The 18,347-nt window shown below is 35.6% G+C and overlaps 1 protein-coding gene and 1 long non-coding RNA gene across 5 annotated transcripts; one reads left to right on the top strand and one right to left on the bottom strand.

The window, feature by feature from the left end:
• Positions 1-746: 746 nt before the first annotated feature.
• On the bottom strand, positions 747-1,989 carry LOC138190449 (uncharacterized). 2 transcript variants are annotated; one of them, XR_011176418.1, is made up of 2 exons: positions 1,501-1,989; positions 747-1,072 (listed from the first exon to the last, which is right to left on the bottom strand). It is a non-coding gene; the product is annotated as an uncharacterized lncRNA (long non-coding RNA). The 2 variants fall into 2 exon arrangements; XR_011176419.1 differs by having other exon boundaries at positions 1,505-1,989.
• Positions 1,990-2,325: 336 nt separating this feature from the next.
• On the top strand, positions 2,326-10,684 carry Hrb87F (Heterogeneous nuclear ribonucleoprotein at 87F). 3 transcript variants are annotated; one of them, XM_046612974.2, is made up of 7 exons: positions 2,326-2,484; positions 4,636-4,847; positions 4,983-5,295; positions 5,509-5,743; positions 6,419-6,568; positions 7,313-7,525; positions 9,607-9,747. In XM_046612974.2, the coding sequence occupies exons 1-6, from the start codon at positions 2,464-2,466 to the stop codon at positions 7,480-7,482; spliced, it is 1,101 nt and encodes a 366-aa protein (XP_046468930.1). In that variant the 5' UTR covers positions 2,326-2,463; the 3' UTR covers positions 7,483-7,525; positions 9,607-9,747. The 3 variants fall into 3 exon arrangements, with proteins under 3 accessions (XP_046468930.1, XP_046468931.1, XP_046468933.1); XM_046612975.2 differs by lacking the exon at positions 9,607-9,747 and adding an exon at positions 9,097-9,593; XM_046612977.2 differs by lacking the exon at positions 7,313-7,525 and having other exon boundaries at positions 9,607-10,684.
• The last annotated feature ends 7,663 nt before the right edge of the window (positions 10,685-18,347 follow it).

Here is an 18,347-nt window from a genome sequence, read left to right as displayed (position 1 = left end):
TATATGCTTCGAAATCGCGTAAAACTGGAGAAGAGATCATTTGAACGCTGGTGATGGTAAAATTAGGTAAAAATTTCAGCTATCTACACCATTTATTTGGAGCTACATTTCATCGTATGCCAAGTTAGTCTATCTTCATAAAATTGTATAACAACTTGAGGACATATTACATTGGCTTCTTTTGCAGCCACTAAGTCTGTTTCATCTGTTCCTTTCCTGAAACCAATGACAAAAATTAGTACCCCATGTTTCTAGCAAATCATTTTTGCTCCAGATGCCACACAGAGTTTAATAATACCTATATCCAAATCAAGGTCCAACATTCTCTAGCTAATAACATGCTATGCGTGAATAAGTCATACTTGATAAGTTTACCAAAAAACTGTATCGCATTCATGAGTTCTCTTCGAGTTCAACAAAATTTTGTAATTTGAAAATGTTCGTAATGCATGTACGTCTCGCTTAATATTTCATTCAGCAATATTTGTTCCACTGAAAACGAATCATGAAAATCTTGACAGGCAAGAAAATCTAAACATTTTAAAATTCAAATTCTGTGAGTACAGACAAATGCAAGTCTGTTCCCTGGAAAAGACATATCGTGCCAACTTGATTAATCGATGGTCTTATTTGAGGTTCAACAGTCATCTGAACCGCCAAATAGTTTGATACGTTTCCAGAATAGAAACAAATACATCAGGATTATTGCAATATTATCGGTGGCTACTTGTGGAAATAATAGCTCACCATTTCATCAAGAACATCAACTCGCCACCGCAATCTGATACTCCGATTATTTTTTCTGGTTCCAAGGCACGCTTGAATCCCTGTGCCTTGTCAATATCCTCAACTATCTTTCGTTTGTTCATGATGCAGAATGCAAATAATACTTTTTTCTACTTGTTGCAGATGCTTCTGTAGGACAACTTTAATCTATCGGTTCGTTCTATCGCTATCCCTAGTTTGTTCGGTCTGTGCGTTTCTAACTTTAGTTGCAAGAAATTCAGGTATAGACTTCTCTTCTGCCCACCAAGTGAACGCACGATTGTATCCTGACCATCCAACGGGAAACCTATGGAGAAACCACAGAAAAAATTGGTTTTATCGAAGTTCGCAAAATTTTTCTAGCTACGTTCATCATATAGTTGAGCTAGCGTAGAGAAGTGAATTGGTTTATGGTCCTTCTCTTCGACGTAATTCGAGAGATCCAAACAGTTATCATGTACAAAATTGGGTGATCATAATTTTTATGCCGGTTAATGCTTCGAACGATATAGAAGCAAACGAGTCCATACGGATCCGATGCAAAATAGTCATAAATATGGGATGAGATTTGAGAGGCCGTAAAGTTAGCCAGGGGGAAAATCCGGCGAAAGGTTATCGTCCGAGAGCCATGACAGCGACGTCGATCATTCGGCACGATAACGCAGGAATTTTCTCAAGAATTCAGAACTGGATGTAGGATCGGGAAGCTATAGAATGCAGATCCGGCATACGTACATACATGGAAATTATTTGATCAGCAAAACCGTAGACTCGAGACGAACCGGAAAAACTTCATATCACGAACCAGAAATAATTCCGACATACCATTTACCCTCGAAAGCGTCGCTTTGAAATTGTTTTACCCGCCATGACATTTTCAGTTGGACAGAGTCACGGTCGTGTATACAGGTCTGGGCACTCTGTCCAAAAACCTGTGCCTCTAACTGAGGCGAATATTTTCAAATTTCGCCACGTCGCTAGTGACGGAAGGCATGCGCGCATTACAGCCTCGCCACCGTCTATATCGCTCTGTCGCTGTCACACACGTGCTCCCGAGATTGCAGCGCTCCGCGCTTTTGCGGCCAATGTGGGAACATGTGCCTCAGATAGATGCACACTGTGGGGTATACGAAATATATGGGAGTGCCCAGACCTGCATATACGACCGTGGACAGAGTCGACAGAGTATAAGAAATTACTGTATATTGTCGTATGTAGGTATAAGTTATACATTCGATATAGCGTGTCCGGTAGCGGTGACTGCGCTTCTGAAAATAGTCCATGTCTGTCCCGCGAGATTCGACAGTTTATCACCACATTGATACTGAAAAATTGGATATTTTCACAACTTGAGAATCGTTGCTGACTCTAAAATTTTATACTACACGGACTGAGTGTTCGGTGGATAAAATTAAGGCCGAGGTACCTGCGTGATGGCATCTACGCTGATAATTCGACGTCCCAACACACAACTTCCGGTAACATAGCTCGAATCAGCCAATCAGGAACGCTGAGACGCATCGATCGAAGTCAGCCAAGCACTTGGTGCGCACTAGTGCGTACTTGCGCAGTTTCAACAGATGACCTTGGCCTGCGCCGCTTCACTTCCCGAGCAAGCGATATCGGGTAAAGTTGGTGTAGCTGTGGTGCGTTTTGGGAATTTAATTTCGATTTCTACAATTCGTCGCTCATCTAACCATGGTCAAGATGGATCACGACGTAAGTAACTGAATTCTCGCTCCCTTATTATCCTCCTGAATAACGGATCCGCGATAGCGATATGTTGAAAATATGCCAATAGTGTTGTGGGCAATGGCCGCGTCACGTTGTGTCTGTACAATTTAGCTATCATTTCTGTTCATCGTCATTAACGTATGGTTTAATTGCGCCCGACCATCGACTTAGTCAGGCTTACTAATCAGCGCCTGGTAAAGTCTTTCTCGACGCAATTGCGGTTTAATTTGACGAAAATTCTCGCGGCGGCATCGATCTTCCTCCCTTCTTCTCACTCTTCACCCACAACAGCAGTTCATTTTGTTTCGGCGTACCCAAGCCGAGCACCGCCATTTTGATTTGTTTCTAATTTTAGAACGTATCTGGAGTTACTTTTATGAGAAAATTAAAATCTTTTTGTCAGCTTCACTTTGGTCTGAACTCTTGCGTCATGGATAAAGATGAAAATCTGCACGACTACACGCGTTATTTGGAAGAATTCTCGAGTACGTTGCTTAGCAACTTAATGGGGTGCCCTAGTCGATTTCGACGCTGTCGTATATGTATATCTTCAAATGTCGGAGCTCACGTATCAAACGCGAAAAAGGGGTTGAAATCTCCGTTGTATACACAACTCTGAATAGAAACACTCCAATTTATTTTCATTTGGTGCAGAAATAAAGAAATGGCACGGTTTCTACGAAATCGCAATAGTAAATTCGTAGAATTCGTGCCAATTGTTTATTTCTGCGCTAAACGAAAATGCATTGAAGTGTTTTTGTTCAGAGTTGTGTATAAAATGGGGTTGTTGAACCCATTTTCGCGTTTGAGATACATAGACTTGGATATTTGAAGTGAAATGTATGCATTTCAGTGATAATCACTAGTCTATGTATCACAAAGTCTTATTAGCCATTGTAAATTCCAATCCTAAGTTATTATTTATGCACTGCAATGATATAACGCAGGTCTTAGAATCCAGTTTATATGCGTATCTTGATTTTTCATATTTCACTTCTATCACATGTAACTGTTATTGTATTTGCGGTGACTAGGTGTATCATGTGTAAAAAATGAGCACAAAGTGTGTACCATACTCAAAATGTCAAACTCGCTGTTGTCTGCTTATATTATTCACCTCGGATGAAATTGCATTTTTTTTTTTTACAATAGGCAGAATTTTTTTACTTTTTAGCTTTCAATTTGTATATGTTGTAAATAATACATTCTGATCCATGTTTTTTTTAAAGAGATTTTATATTGATAGCTAGGATGTATACCATCCATTCGGAACACTCCATATATTAAAATTCCATATAGAATTCATAGCCTCGTAAAAGATCCATATATACGGTTGATCTCTAATAGACATTTACAGAAATCCATGATATTTACATTCAGATTAAATTGAGTAATAGATATTCATTGATAAAACTGGAAAATCAGAGAATTCATAGAGAATTTTTAGGCTCTGGAAATCTCAGGGAAATTCGCCAACCTTTTCATACTTGGGGATATATAGGAAAGATATTTCTATTTTGCTTCTCAGAATTATCTTCATCTTTTTTATGAATATTACCTAATGCAAAATTAAATGTTAATTCACTTAAGGTAGAACGATCTTTTGATTTTCGCTTTGGTGTAACATCTGCATGATTTTATTACGCCATTATATACAAGTTTCCTTGAACAGTATTTATGTCTTAGTTGTGGAAAAATGGCAGTTAATTTTTGGGAAATAGGCTGTGAAAATTGGGGAAATCCTTGCAAGTTTTGTACTCTGATTTTAGTGATGACCCTGTAATTTCTGCAGGAGCTCTAATCATTTCTGAATATTAATTTGAATGCATCATTAACCATCTTTTGTGTTTCTGGCTCGAAGTGGTAGTAAGTTTTATTTATCCTAAGCTCATTGAGTACTCAAATTTTAATGCCTTTTTAGTAACCACCTGAATAAGATTACGAAAGTTTTGCTCCGTAAGGTGCCCTTTTTCACTTGAAATGTGACCTGGAGTTAACAAGAAAATGGTCATGAAATTTGTTTGCTTGAATTCCTTGTTGCACTTGGAATTGAAAGGAATTATGTGTAATCTCAAACTTTACTCAAACTTTTAGTATATCCAATAGTGTTTAATGCTGTACGAACATATCTTTCAGGATGGAAAGAATGAGCCCGAACATGTGCGAAAATTATTTATTGGTGGCTTGGACTACAGAACCACTGATGATTCCCTTAAAAAACATTTCGAACAATGGGGTGAAATTGTCGATGTTGTAGTTATGAAAGATCCAAAGACTAAGCGGTCGCGAGGCTTTGGATTCATTACCTACTCTCGTGCTCACATGGTTGACGATGCTCAAAATGCAAGGTAACAAAATTATCTCGCAAGGAAATAACCTTCCCTGAACGACAAATATAATTGGAAGTTCGATCATTGTCACATATGAAAATTTGTTGCATTTTTTAATATATTGTGTTTTTTTTTAAATTATTTCGATCATAGACCTCATAGAGTAGACGGACGTGTTGTGGAACCAAAACGTGCAGTTCCTCGTCAAGAGATTGGAAGACCGGAGGCTGGGGCAACAGTCAAGAAGTTGTTTGTTGGCGGACTGAAAGACGACCATGAAGAAGAAGATCTTCGTCAGTATTTCCAAGCGTTTGGAAGTATTAATTCTGTCAGCATTGTCACAGACAAAGAAACTGGGAAGAAACGAGGTTTTGGATTCGTTGAATTCGATGATTATGATCCTGTGGACAAGATCTGCCTGCAGCGTAACCATCAAATCTGTAACAAGCACGTTGATGTCAAGAAGGTGACTAAGCAATGAAAGATTAAAACTGATTCCATCGTTATACAGTAAGCGATGTGTGATATGAACTGACGTTGGGAAAAGTCCAATGGAATAACAGCAATAGGGAATGCTCACCACCATCCTCAACAACAAAAAAGCACATATGTTTCTGATAAGACATAGGTAATATTTCTTATACAGCTTTTTTTTTAAACTCGCCTTGTTTTCCTCCAGGCGTTAAGCAAAGCTGAAATGGCTTCTGCTACTGGTGGCGGTGGCGGTGGGGGTGGCAGAGGAGGCCAAGGAGGTGGACGTGGTCCACGAGGTAGCAATCAGGGAGGTGGCAACTGGGGAGGCCGAGGTGGCGGTGGTAGCGGAGACTGGAACAATGGTGGAAACCAAGGTGGATATGGAGGAGGTAATCAAGGCGGATGGGGAGGCAATGGACCTTGGGAGAACCAAAATCAAGGTAATTTAAGTAATTACAGTGAATGCCAAAGTAAAAGTGTAATGATTTAGTAGTTTTGAACAAAAGCACGCTGTAATTGCATTGGAATCTGAGTCATGTTTTGTCCCTGGAAATTGTTATAATTACAATTTACTAAAATAATTTTTGCTTCGAAATTTATTTGCTCTTCTCTATACTTTGATTTCACATTAACTTTCAGGTGCTCAATATTTTCCGACAAAATAAACTTGTTCTGGAACGATTAGCGTCGTTTAATCTTGAAAAGAATTCCTGCCATACAACGTACTATTTTTGTTTTTCTTCAAAATTCAAGTCAGCTTGGAAGAATTGCAACTAACTAAATAAAATCAATCCTCTTAAGACCAATACTCCATACATAGATGTGCTTGCATTGAATTTAAACACTTTGTATTAAATATACATTATATTATCATATGAGTGGAAAAATTTTCGTTGAAGCTAAACGTAACTTTTTTGAGTGATCCACAAGAATAAGTATACAAGAAAATATGTATCCTGCAGTGCTCACCTTTTAGTTCTGAAGTGGACAAGGAAAAGTTCTTGCATTTTATGCATTGATGTTTTATTGGAAACTCTGGTTTTTAGTATTTTCATGAAATTAAAATCTCAAGTTTGAAATAGTGCTTACCACATTTTCCGTTGAAAATATTCTAGGGGGTGGCTGGGGAGGCCAGGGAGGACAAGGAGGCTACAACAGTGGTGGAAACTGGAGCAATGACAACTTCGGAGGTGGTTACCAACAAGGTTATGGTGGTGGACCCGTTCGGAACAATTTTAATGCTGGTGGCAGACCTGCACCTTATGGTAAAGATTCACAACTTCTAAATTGTTGAAACAATATATAGAAACTGATTTGTAAAAGAATATTGCCTATATTTCTTGAATTTAAGTGTCGTATGGTACTTGAGAGAGATTTGAAACTAATCAAGGATATTGCACTACACCAGACATTATTTTTGATGAATAACATTACAAATCACGTGAATTTTCGACCAAGTTCTACTACTTGAATACAACAGCAGAATACATGATAAACGGAGGCTTGATTCTGAACTGTTCATCATTTCACGAACAGTTGAAATACTTTCCATCGTGTACCAAAAGTTCTAATCGATCTAGTACGATTGAAAATTCGAATTTTCACTAGCCCTGAGTATCAAGGGTCAATCTTTGATAAATGAATGAATCCGAGGTAGCTACTTGCGAATAAGAAATGGTCAAGTTATTGTCACATATTGTGTTGTATTATTCATTTGTCATTGAAATTTTTTTATTTTAACTAAGCTTGATCGATACAATCTTCAATTTTTTTTTTATTTTTTGCTTCCTTTACTCTATAATTTTTTAACTCGAGAGTATATTTCACGGTCACGGTTATTCCTTCTTCGTTGTTCTTCATTTTCTCAGTAATCCTGGATGCGTTTGGTATTCTTACAATGGTACTTCAATGGCGATGTATCTTCAACAAAGCACTGAACTGTTGTGTTGCTGAGTAAATGGATCATAGATGAAATAGTTTTGAATACCATGACGAATTTGTACACATAGGTGGTGGACCAATGGGTGGCAATACAGGCGGCGGCGGTGGTGGCGGCGGTGGCAGCGGAGGTGGTGGCGGTGGCTACGGCGGTGGTGGTGGCGGTAACCAAGGAGGATACGGTGGCAATCCCGTCGGAGGTGGCAATATGGGCGGTGGCGGCGGTGGGAGGAGATATTAAACCACCCAATGAAGTTTGTTGCGACGCTACGCTCCCTCAGATGGTGAGTTTCTTTACCTGTCGATGTTCATGAGATTAAAGCAGCAAGGCTCGCAGTCACGAATATTGCGAGTCTGAAATTGAGGGTATTCAGCAAATTGTGTGCATGTTAACTTTTATTTTTTAAATATGAGGTTGAAGATGGTAATATTGGTGTAGCGATGATTTTTTATGGAAAATCGTTATATTGCAACTTTGGAACTGTGTGAAATCCGTAAGCTGTATTGGAGGAAATTGTATTCATATTTTGAAAACTGAACTCGTTCATTTCGAAATTGCGAAAGTGTGATTGTTTGTCCAATGTTTTGTTACGATAATGCTACTAACATCAACCTTGTTTTTCAAATTTCAATGCACAGGTCGTCCCGTATTTTTGAGATATTTATTCAAATGACGTGCTAAGAAAAAATATTCAAGTGGGTGGTATTGATGTTTGAAACAGAGAATCTCACAGACTTAATTTATGATCATTGGAGATAATTCAGACATACAGTTATATTGATTGCTTAATAAAGTTAAACGTTTTCAATTTATTGTGCTGATTGTGTGTAACGTCACTTCTAAATTTGTATTGAATAAGTCCCTAAGAGTTTTGCTGAGTAAAACTTACAGGTGATTCAGTAAGGATCATTTACGTTGTAGTCAATTTACTATTTTCATTCATAATGCGATTCTGAAAGAACATGACAAGTAAGGTTCCGACTCTCGGATAAGCTATGTAGTTCAATAACATTTACTTCCATAATTAGACGATTTTGCTCATCGATTTTGCTGAGTACCCTGGAGATGATAAAAATGAACCTAATATTGACCAGCTTGAATCAATTCTCGAAATCAAGTTGATAAGTCGTTCTTTTTCAATTGTTTTATTTTTTATTTTCATTATTTGCAATACCTGATATGAGGTTTTTTGTTTTTGAAAAAAAAAAAAAAAAATTGTATAGGAATTCCTAGAAAACACTTTTGCAAAATATATAAGTTTTAATTGAAAATTCAAATTAATTTAATGAATTTTGTCGATCTATGAAGCAGTACAAATAGTTTTGGAAGTATCAATGAAGCCATTTCAGTAATGATGTGTCAAGTCCAAAAATGCAAATTGTTAGACAAAAAGAAAATGTACATTATCATTAGTTACGCTTCAATGGAATTGTTATTAGCACCCAGGCCTATTACCATGTTGTCCTTATTAGATTCCAAATGATAATTTGCACTCTAATGCAGCAAGCAACTATTTTACGCTGTTAGATCATTAGTCTCATTTATTTAAATATATCTGTGAGTTTCTTTTTCTCATGTTATCCACTGGGTGCAGCCTATTCGGTTTATTATTGAATATTCTAACTTGACAACGGAAGACTTCAACACTAAATTTCATTACGAGAGGCAATCATTTGGTCAACTCTCATTACTTGTCAATTAGCATGAATAATCTTCAATATTATTATATATAATGTTTTTAATATTCCGTTTGTTCGTTTTGTTATCCGGTTTTGCACACTATATCATCAGGTTTTATGTTTCGCAAAATAATTATATTTTTAATTATGGCGTCATTCTCTTGTTAATATACAGGATGGTTAGCAGCTACGCCTAAAAAAATAAACACTGTTATATGGTTGAATCTCAGACACTCAATTACCGAGAGCTTTTGCCGACCACCTTGTACTTTTTACACAGTCAGTTTCTAGTGTTAACGCATGCTAGTGTTAGATAAAATATTTCGTTGAGGTGCTATAAGTATCCAAGGCATTTTGTCCAGTCAAAACTATATTTGTAGTAGTACTGGTTACCATTTCTATTCTTTGAATGAGAAATCCACCTCGCAGATAAAAGAAAAATTGAATAGATGAATGAATAGAGAGAGAGAGTGAGAGAGAGGGAAAGAAACGTAGCCTGTTTATTGTGGTGAGAAAATATTTAGGCTTCAGTCTCAATTTTGTATTTTAATATTGGGCCCTTCCATGGATACAAGTAAACATTTTAAATGACAAGTAAAGAAGTGCGATTTTATATATCATTCTAGCTGTGGACTTACCGTGTTAACTTAACTAAACTAACAAATTTGTCACTTTTGAACCTCAGGTGACCCCTTGTCTACTAGTCGCCAGTACTTCTGTACTGTTTAGTTCGGAGCAGGCAGGGCTAAGGCTAGTCAGACAGGACCAGGCAGGCCAATCAGGATTCAGGAAAGAAGCGTCACCCGTTAGATCGAAGTGATGAGGGAGGCTTATGCGTAACCATATATTACATTTGAAACGTTGCATCTACCGCATCCACATGTAGAACTATCCAACTATCAACCAGAATCACAATAGTAAAATTGTGTATCGCAATAGATAGAGAGCGGGAGACAGAGGGAGAGAGAGAAAACACGTGGTTGGTTTCAATTTGCGCGCCGCGCCGCCGTATTAACTTGGCAAAAATGTTTATAATATTTAAATAGTCGTTATTCACACGTTTCACACACTTGAATGAAATAACACGTATACTTTGATATGCCTTTGCCCAATCACATTCACATAAAAACCATACACACACGTACCTATAGGTAACATAACATTTTCAGGTGTATGACGAATATGACAAACAAAAAAGCTGAAAGAATTGAAACACCGGTCCATGTAAGAATCTAGGTTTTACAGAAATGATGCAGATTGTTATCATAGAGGAAATAAAAAAAAAAATTAGGCAAGATGATTCTTAAATAGACCAAAGGGGAAAGAGTTGGTAGTGTTAGTAATGAATAGCGGATGAAAGTGAAAAAGAGAGAGATCAGTAATCAAGTGCAAGGAAAGAAAATAGAGAATTAACAGGGAAAATGAATTTTGTTGCTGAGCATTTCGTATTAGGTTACCTACCCTAGGCTAAACTATTTAATTTTTAAGTTGTAATGTTTTAAGAGTTAGAGATAATAAAAAGTGACCACAACCTTTTCCATCATCATTTTTAATTACAATCAAAATAGGGAATCATCGATAGATTTTCGTAGATTAAGTCAAAGACGCGCACGTACAGATAGGACACTAAAATTGTAGTTAACAATCTCCACAGAAAGAAGTACCTATGCGCATAGCTAATTAACCGAACACGAATACGAACAATAACGATGAAAGGTTAGTTGTCTTTCAGTCAATAAATTACTATATTAATATTATTATTATTACTGCTGTTATTATTATTACGTACAATAGAAAGGATGTCTGTCTGCCTGGTTGTATTATACCTATTTAATTGTGTAGACAACAAGAGATCGGCAATCCCTGAAAGATCAGCGTTTCTATATGTAAACGCAGTATTAAAACAATTTGTACATAACTTACCCTGCAAATTATCAATATCTTATTTGCCGTATGCATGGCCTTGAAAAGGTCTCTCGGTTAATTATATAGTACCTTGCATAATTCAACGTAAGTAATTTTTTATAAAAAGATGATTCTGGTAGATGATTTTTGAAGCTGTAAACTAGTCCAGTTATTGGTAAACTCACTTTCTGGTTTCTATAAATTGAATAAGTACAAATCCCATTGGTCGCCATTGTAATAACTTATCAAATGCTAATTATCGCTGAGGTATGTGAAATGTCAGTTACTTTGGGCTTTTTGATAAAATAGAACCTTACATGTTGTTGATTGACCACCAATTATTACATTTACAGTGACTAGAAGTGGACGATATATTCACTTTATTTTTAAAAGGTGGATAGTGTACTCAACTGAGCAAATTCTGTATATGCGGGTTTCTTTTAAAAATGATTCGAAATGTGTACCTACTAGTGGCATAGCTAAAATGGTACAAGGCCTTGTTCAGCGAGCCAACAAAAAACTTTGCTGATATTAGCAGCTTGACCTAGTTTTGTACACACAGCAAAAGCTTTCCACACTCACCTATTTAATCGAAAGAGAAGGTCTGGCTTGAGTAAAAAGAATTCAAACTCACAACGTAAATGTCAATAATCTGAACTCAGGATTTAGGTGATCGATCATAGATTATAGTTCAAAGTTGTATCTGTAGAGCAGCTACAGTTCATTCTAACATAATATAATTAGGTAAATTTTAGTTCTAGTTCAAAGGCAGATATATAGAGGAAAGATTTCCGTATTAATGAAAATTTCGCTTCTAAACACAGAAAATATGGACTTACATGAAACAGTGTGTCCATTTTACTTCATGTTTTGCTAGACAGACGGAAAACTGAGAAGACTGGCTTTCCGTCCATGATTTTTTCAACTACTGATGCAAAAAAATTTAAACGCCTTTTTCCAATCATGTATTCTTGGAGATATCATCAGGTGTACTGGTTTTGAAGGTTCTTACGTGATCAACATGATCAGAGAAAAGAGAACTGTCAATTTAAGCATCATGTAGAATCGCAACTTTCTTGCCGTTCCATTTTGATATTCAGTTCTTTAAGATTGCTGAAGAAAGTTTGGATCAGGTTTTTCAGCAAACAGGAAATCTGAAAAAATAAACGAATTTCCAATTTATGGAATTTTCATGGGACACCATGTTATAATGTTCTTATCTTGAAACGATTCTCAATCCATAAGCAGATAGATGTTCATAGCAGTTGAAAAGAATTTTACAATATGAAAATAAATAGATATATAAATGAGTGTAAATGTTGAAAAAGTAGAGGTTTACGTAGAAGAATTCCGAATTCGACATTAATTTTAGAATCGAGATTTTGCATAATTCTTAATTGTGTACAAAGCAGAGAAACCTAAAATAAGTCTGTAGTATTCCTTCTTGTTTTAATTAAATGAAAATTAAGGAAAATATACCAGACTGAAATCTTCAACAGTATCAAATCTATGTGTTACGAAATCTGTGGAGTTGAATTGGATGTAATAACAATTACCATGGTATTTTGTCTCTAAGAAGAAAAAATAGAACTTGATTACTTTAGGTTTCTGTGCTTTATACAAACATAAAAATCTGACATCTTTCCATGTAAAAATCCAACTACCAGACGATTGCACATCTGCAATTTTATTGCAGTCGTTGCCAGTGGAATACAAGTTACGAGTTTGTAATTACCTAGTAACTTTTCAGTATACCACTTATTATTTGAAACTCAGCATTTTACGATACTTATTTACTAAGGGATACGAAACTTGCCGTAAGAATGAATCCAAAAATAATTTGGGACGTAGTAGAATGCTGGCATTTCTCCGTTACCTTTAGTTCCTAGATAGTACAATACTTCCGTACGCACATACAGACTGGTAACTAGTGAGGAAAGTTAGAAAGGAAAGAGACAAAAAGAGGCGAAGAGCAAATAATGAAACAAATGAGCAGGCAGACAGGTAGCCTGAAGAAAAGGAAAGGAAAGGAAGGGAAATCAAGCCTGTAGCCTCATCGACAGACAGACTAGGCCTTGCTAAAAGCACTAGCCAATATAAACATCCGCAGGTAGGACATATAGATACATCTTTTTATGTATTCGTATTTCGTATGAATGATTGAGAAAACGTATGCATGATGTTAATGTATTGGTAGAGATTTCTCACAATGTTTCATTTTATATTTTCGATTCGGTAGTGATGTCGGTTCGCTTTATGGATCAACTAAGAATCGTGATTTCCAGCATTATTTCATTGAAAGGCTGATTAGATAACGGTTATTTATTTTGCCAAGTGAGAATAAATCAGTACGCAATACATAAAATTGGTCCTTCGTCAGCAGTGGCTAGCAGTAATTACACCAAGTATCTAGTTTTCTACTCTCCAAGAAAGTTTACATAGTTTTTAGTTTGTTCGATATTGATCGGGAATCGAATTTTTCATGTGATCCAACAAGCAAAAGAAAATTATAATATTCATGACTCAAATACGTCATCGTCCTGATTATGGATTGCAAAGTGAGAGCCGTTACACGCAGTCGTGAATAAAATTAAAGTTACACTGGATAATGCGTTCATCTGTTTAAGGTAGTTGTAACGTGAACTTTAGTATTTAAGAAATTTTACCATTGGCGTGATAGAACGTCCATTATCTACTACAAGTCGACAGATTCTTGTTCGTATAGTTTGGCAAGGAAAAAAAATTACATAATGGTTTCTTATACACGTAGATTCACAAGGATGATGCGAAAAATTAAATGTCATTACCCCGAGCATAGAAGGACCATCAATATATTAACAAAATACTGTCGTGGTCCAGCGTACTTTCCTCAATCTTCAATTCCATGTTCAGTTTTTCATTGTGTCGTTTATAAATAATATCTAAAAGTTCAGTTTAAAATGGCTCGAATCTTCTTCACTTTCCTATGTAACTGTAAGGCGTGTTATACACGCTTCTCACTTGGTTCTGATTATAACAGTACAACTACCTTAAAGATATTTAGTCTACAATGATAGACTAAGTCCAAAGTAATTTCGTATTTTGAACGCAATCTCGAATACACCTAAAATACTGACCATTGTTTTTTTCATTTAATTTACTCTAGGGCAATAATATCTTCAATCACGACTTGTAGAAAACCTGTGTATGTAATTCTTGTAATAACGTCTCCATTTTTTTTTTTTTTATTTGCGTATGTAGCACTCCCTAAACCCAAGAAATCGTCTGCAAGTACCTAAACTAGGCAATGACAAATGAAAGTGACTAGATAAATTTTATTTCATTTTCGTCGAAACTGTTCTCAATTAATTGTGGTAATGCTGGTGCTAATGAAAAGTTGGTTAAATTTATAGTGAAACTGATCTAGTCGATGACTGAGATGTATTAATCGCATAGGTTTCATCTGAGTGGTTATGAAATTACTTTGAGCTGAAGACACTATCTAGAAAACCGAGCTTAAATTTATTTTAACTGAATTAGGATAGGATTAAAATATATGCCGTGCAATAATATTGTATGCTCCTTATGGGTAAAAATCACGACAACATTTAGGTAGGATGCCTATGTTAATTCCTCACTTTATTCTTTTACTTTACTTGTATTAATTGTTGTCTTTCGTTTTCATTAATTTCTGGTTTACCATTTGCCGGCCGGTACATTGAGCGTGATCGACGTGTCTACCTGACCTCGGGGTCTCAGTTCTCGCTTGAGGTAAGTTTATCAAAATATCAATTCATACAATATCCATCCTTTCAGGTTGTTGTAGCGTAGAAAAAACATTTTATACAATGCGAGCATGTTTTACACGTTTTTAATGCGTGTTTGCCGTATACAAAGTACTAGTTTCTATGACTCTGTGAATGCGCATGCGCGGAGTACAGAAAATACTACTTTTAACTACTATGAGTCAAAAGTGGTCTTTGGTGTAATGCGCGCATGCGCTGTTGTAAACAAATCTTACGTTACGCGACCGTAACCTCAATTTTGTGCTTCGTAAAAAACGCGTAACATACTCGTGTTATAATATAAAGAACCGTGTGCAAGGAGGCAACAGTCTTTTCACCCCGCATATTTGCAATATTCGTCTTCGGCAGAAACGGCGTAGGACGTGGGCGGTGTGGTCCATCGCCTACGGCCTCAGTCCGAGGAGCCTCGCGCCTTCCAAGTTTATACAGCTTTCTTCAACTCATGAAAAATATTTATCTAAGGTCATTAAAAGCACTGACTAAGAGTAAATATTTTACTCACTATAAAACGATAAATCTCACGGGCTAGCAAGCATCTGGTAATACTATTTTACCATATTCGTTTATTGTTTTTATTAAATATAGTTCAGCAACGTTTGCTGTGCGACCACCCACAGTTTTCCTTAAGCGTCACTTTTCTGGTACATAGAAGAGTCATACTAGAAACGATAACTCACGAAGGGACATTATACGAAAACTGTTACATCTGTAACTTTTGGCACCATTTTGCGAAACGTCATTTAACCGAAATAACAAATTATGCGCCGAAGTCCATATCAAAAAAATTTTATGCGCTTCTTCATACGTAGAAACGACAATTCACGAATGGACATTTAGCCGAAAAAATCTAAAGAAAAAAACGCAAGGTAATAAAGACAGTTTGATTACATGCTCAGTAAAATAATCAGTTGATAATATAGGAATCCGGGATAGGAAAAAATTGTTTTTTTAAGCATTTTAAATTATGTACGGTATTTGAGATCACAAAAATAAATTTCATTTGTAAAAATGTAGCGCAAAATATACGTCTCGTAGTTGAATGTTATCTTGATTTTACCTACCTATTTAGTGAAATTTAGCTATTGCATTCGTTTTTCGAGTTTTGCAAACCGTAGGAACAATTTGAAAACCTACTTCCATTTTTGTTGCCAAATGATTTTTTTTTTCTTTTTCTTTCAATATTGTGCATTATTCGTGATATCAGTATATTTTTCTTTTTCCTTTCATCATATTTAATTACGCAACGCATGCATGGCGAAACATTTTTACAAGTCAAATCGGTTTTTGAGGAATTTTAAACATTTTCTCGACAAATTAATAACGTTATTACTTATGTATTCTCGAGCTCTAAAGCTTTAGAATTTGTCATTTTGGTTCAGTGACGAATCGAAAGTGATGTTTGTGCGAAACCGTGGATACCATTGCTGACGTTGCGGTGACTGTCTAGTAGTAAGGCTAAAAGCAGGACAATTTTGTTTCTTCAATTTTTTTACTTTTAGTTATTAAAGGTAATTAAAGTGAGGATGTTTGCATTTTTGTGAATAATAGTTTTCTCTGCATAAAACCCGACTTTCTTGCATCACCAAAGGACCCCGCAAAATTTATCTTGCCGACATTAAATTTCGTTCTTTGCCCTGTCACTGGACTTTGGCTCACCTACGACTCATATTGGCAAACTTACGCTCGGCCCGAAAAGAACCTCCTTGTTACACAATAATAATATACTATTTTCTGAAAATATCAAAATGTTGGTTCATTATTTTTCTTTCCAATGCCAGCAAATTAAAAATCGCTCAACACTAGATGTGGATTCTCTCATTCCTTTTATTCGAAACAAAAGTTTTTCAGAAAAACTTTCATGTTTTAGTGAAAGTGAACAAAGTATATGGATCGTTCAATCGGTAAACTTTCAAGTGGTAACGTATTTCGGCAAACGGATTGTCGGTCGGTAATAGTAGAGTCGGTAACTTCCTGCGGTTGATAATTAAGTAAAAATGAGTTAAATTTCAACATTTGATTACTAACAATAAACTGATGTGCTCGATACTCATAACCACGAAACAAAATATCCTTACGCTGATAATTTTTCTTTTTTTTTTCTTTTTTGCTTTATTCACTCGCTTTACTAAATTTTAGAAAATTTTAAGTTTCCAAAGTTATGCATTTGAAAAAAAATGTATTGTTACGTCGAGGTTACGAAGTTCAACCTAATGATCTCTGTACTAAGAACTATGTAGGTAAAATTTTCTTTTCGACGTGCTCTCATCTTATTCTAGTACTTTTCACAGGAAGGAGAATTGGTTGATCAAAACATACAACACCATATCCTGTTTCTACGAACGCAGACATCTGTTTTCTCGTTAATTGATATTTTCTGAATCAGCTGAGTTTTCATTCACGAGTAATTTTTGCTTTTACCCTTCTCAACCCTGTTTGGGTTAATTCTTTCATCTGAAAATGGATTTTTGGTTCCTTGGGTCATTTCTCCTGTACTTGTCATCTGAATAAAATATTATTTTCAGATTATCACTACATCAATGAAAACGTATTTATGCAAGTGTAAGGCTATATTGAGTCTTTTTGTGCGAATTCTCAAAATTAAACTAAGGTTAACGACAGCTGGTGAACTTCTGAGTAGTATTTACTGTGGAAAAAAACAGTAAGCACAATGTATGCACGAAAAAAGACCGCAGGATCGGCAACCTAGAGCTCATTTCTTTTTTCATAATGCAGTCCTTCTCACAATTAGTCTATTGCATACTTTTTTTTATTCTGTCTAGTTATCTATTGTTTGAAATATTTACAGTATACTGTTGTCTATTTTGTATTGCACAAAAGTATTAGCATAATCGTAGTACATGAAGAAAACAAAACCGAATTCAAAATTGTGCAATTGAAACATGTTACTTTCACAATATATGTAAAAATTAGGTGAAAGTGTATTCCTTCGACGCAGCCAACTTGGAGGAATTGCAAAAGAGAAACATTTCGTAAGTATGTATTGATTGAAACGGCAATATCAAATCAAGTTGCGTATATGAAAACAGAGACAATTAAAATTGGTAAAAATCTTACAGTGCGCACTCATTGACTGGAAGCTACCATATTTCTCTTGTTTTGTAAACGCATTTGTGTACCTGTGTACCTGTGTATCTATTTATGAAAGTGAAATAATAAAAGAAAGTATGAAAAACAGTCTCTAACTCTTGAATTTTGTTATTGCAGTATTATATTTTGACACTAAGGCTTTTAAATATACCAATTCGTGAATTATTCAAATGTACGATACAAAATACCGTATTGTATTGTCAAGGCTTGATCTCAAAAAGAAAGTGAAAGTTACAGCGAATGACGTTATAAAACTGAAAGTGTGATTAAGCTCAAAACCTAATCAGTAAATACATCTTCGTGCTGCCCGTGCAAATTTTATTTGAAACCGTTCAACGGTTTGACTGAAATCTTGCTCACATACATCTACTTTTGAAAATTCTTGTAAATTTTTTTTTAGAGTTTCCAAACGTGTTTTTTTTTTTAAATCAATTCAAAAGTTTTTCACAATCCAACGTTTTTTGCCATGGTAAATGTACAAGGTACTCTGTTTCGTAATAATCATGTCTAAAAAAAATAGTGTGTTGTAGAGGAAATATTAGTTCAGTCATAAATATTATAGTTTGATATATATATATATATTTTGTTCATTATACGTATAATATATAATACAAGAATATGGATGTTA

Source organism: Neodiprion pinetum, chromosome 2 (genome assembly GCF_021155775.2).
Source record: "Neodiprion pinetum isolate iyNeoPine1 chromosome 2, iyNeoPine1.2, whole genome shotgun sequence".
NCBI classification, from domain to species: Eukaryota; Metazoa; Arthropoda; class Insecta; order Hymenoptera; family Diprionidae; genus Neodiprion; species Neodiprion pinetum.
Note: the sequence above shows the minus strand (reverse complement) of the source record. Positions and strands in the feature narration are given on the sequence as shown.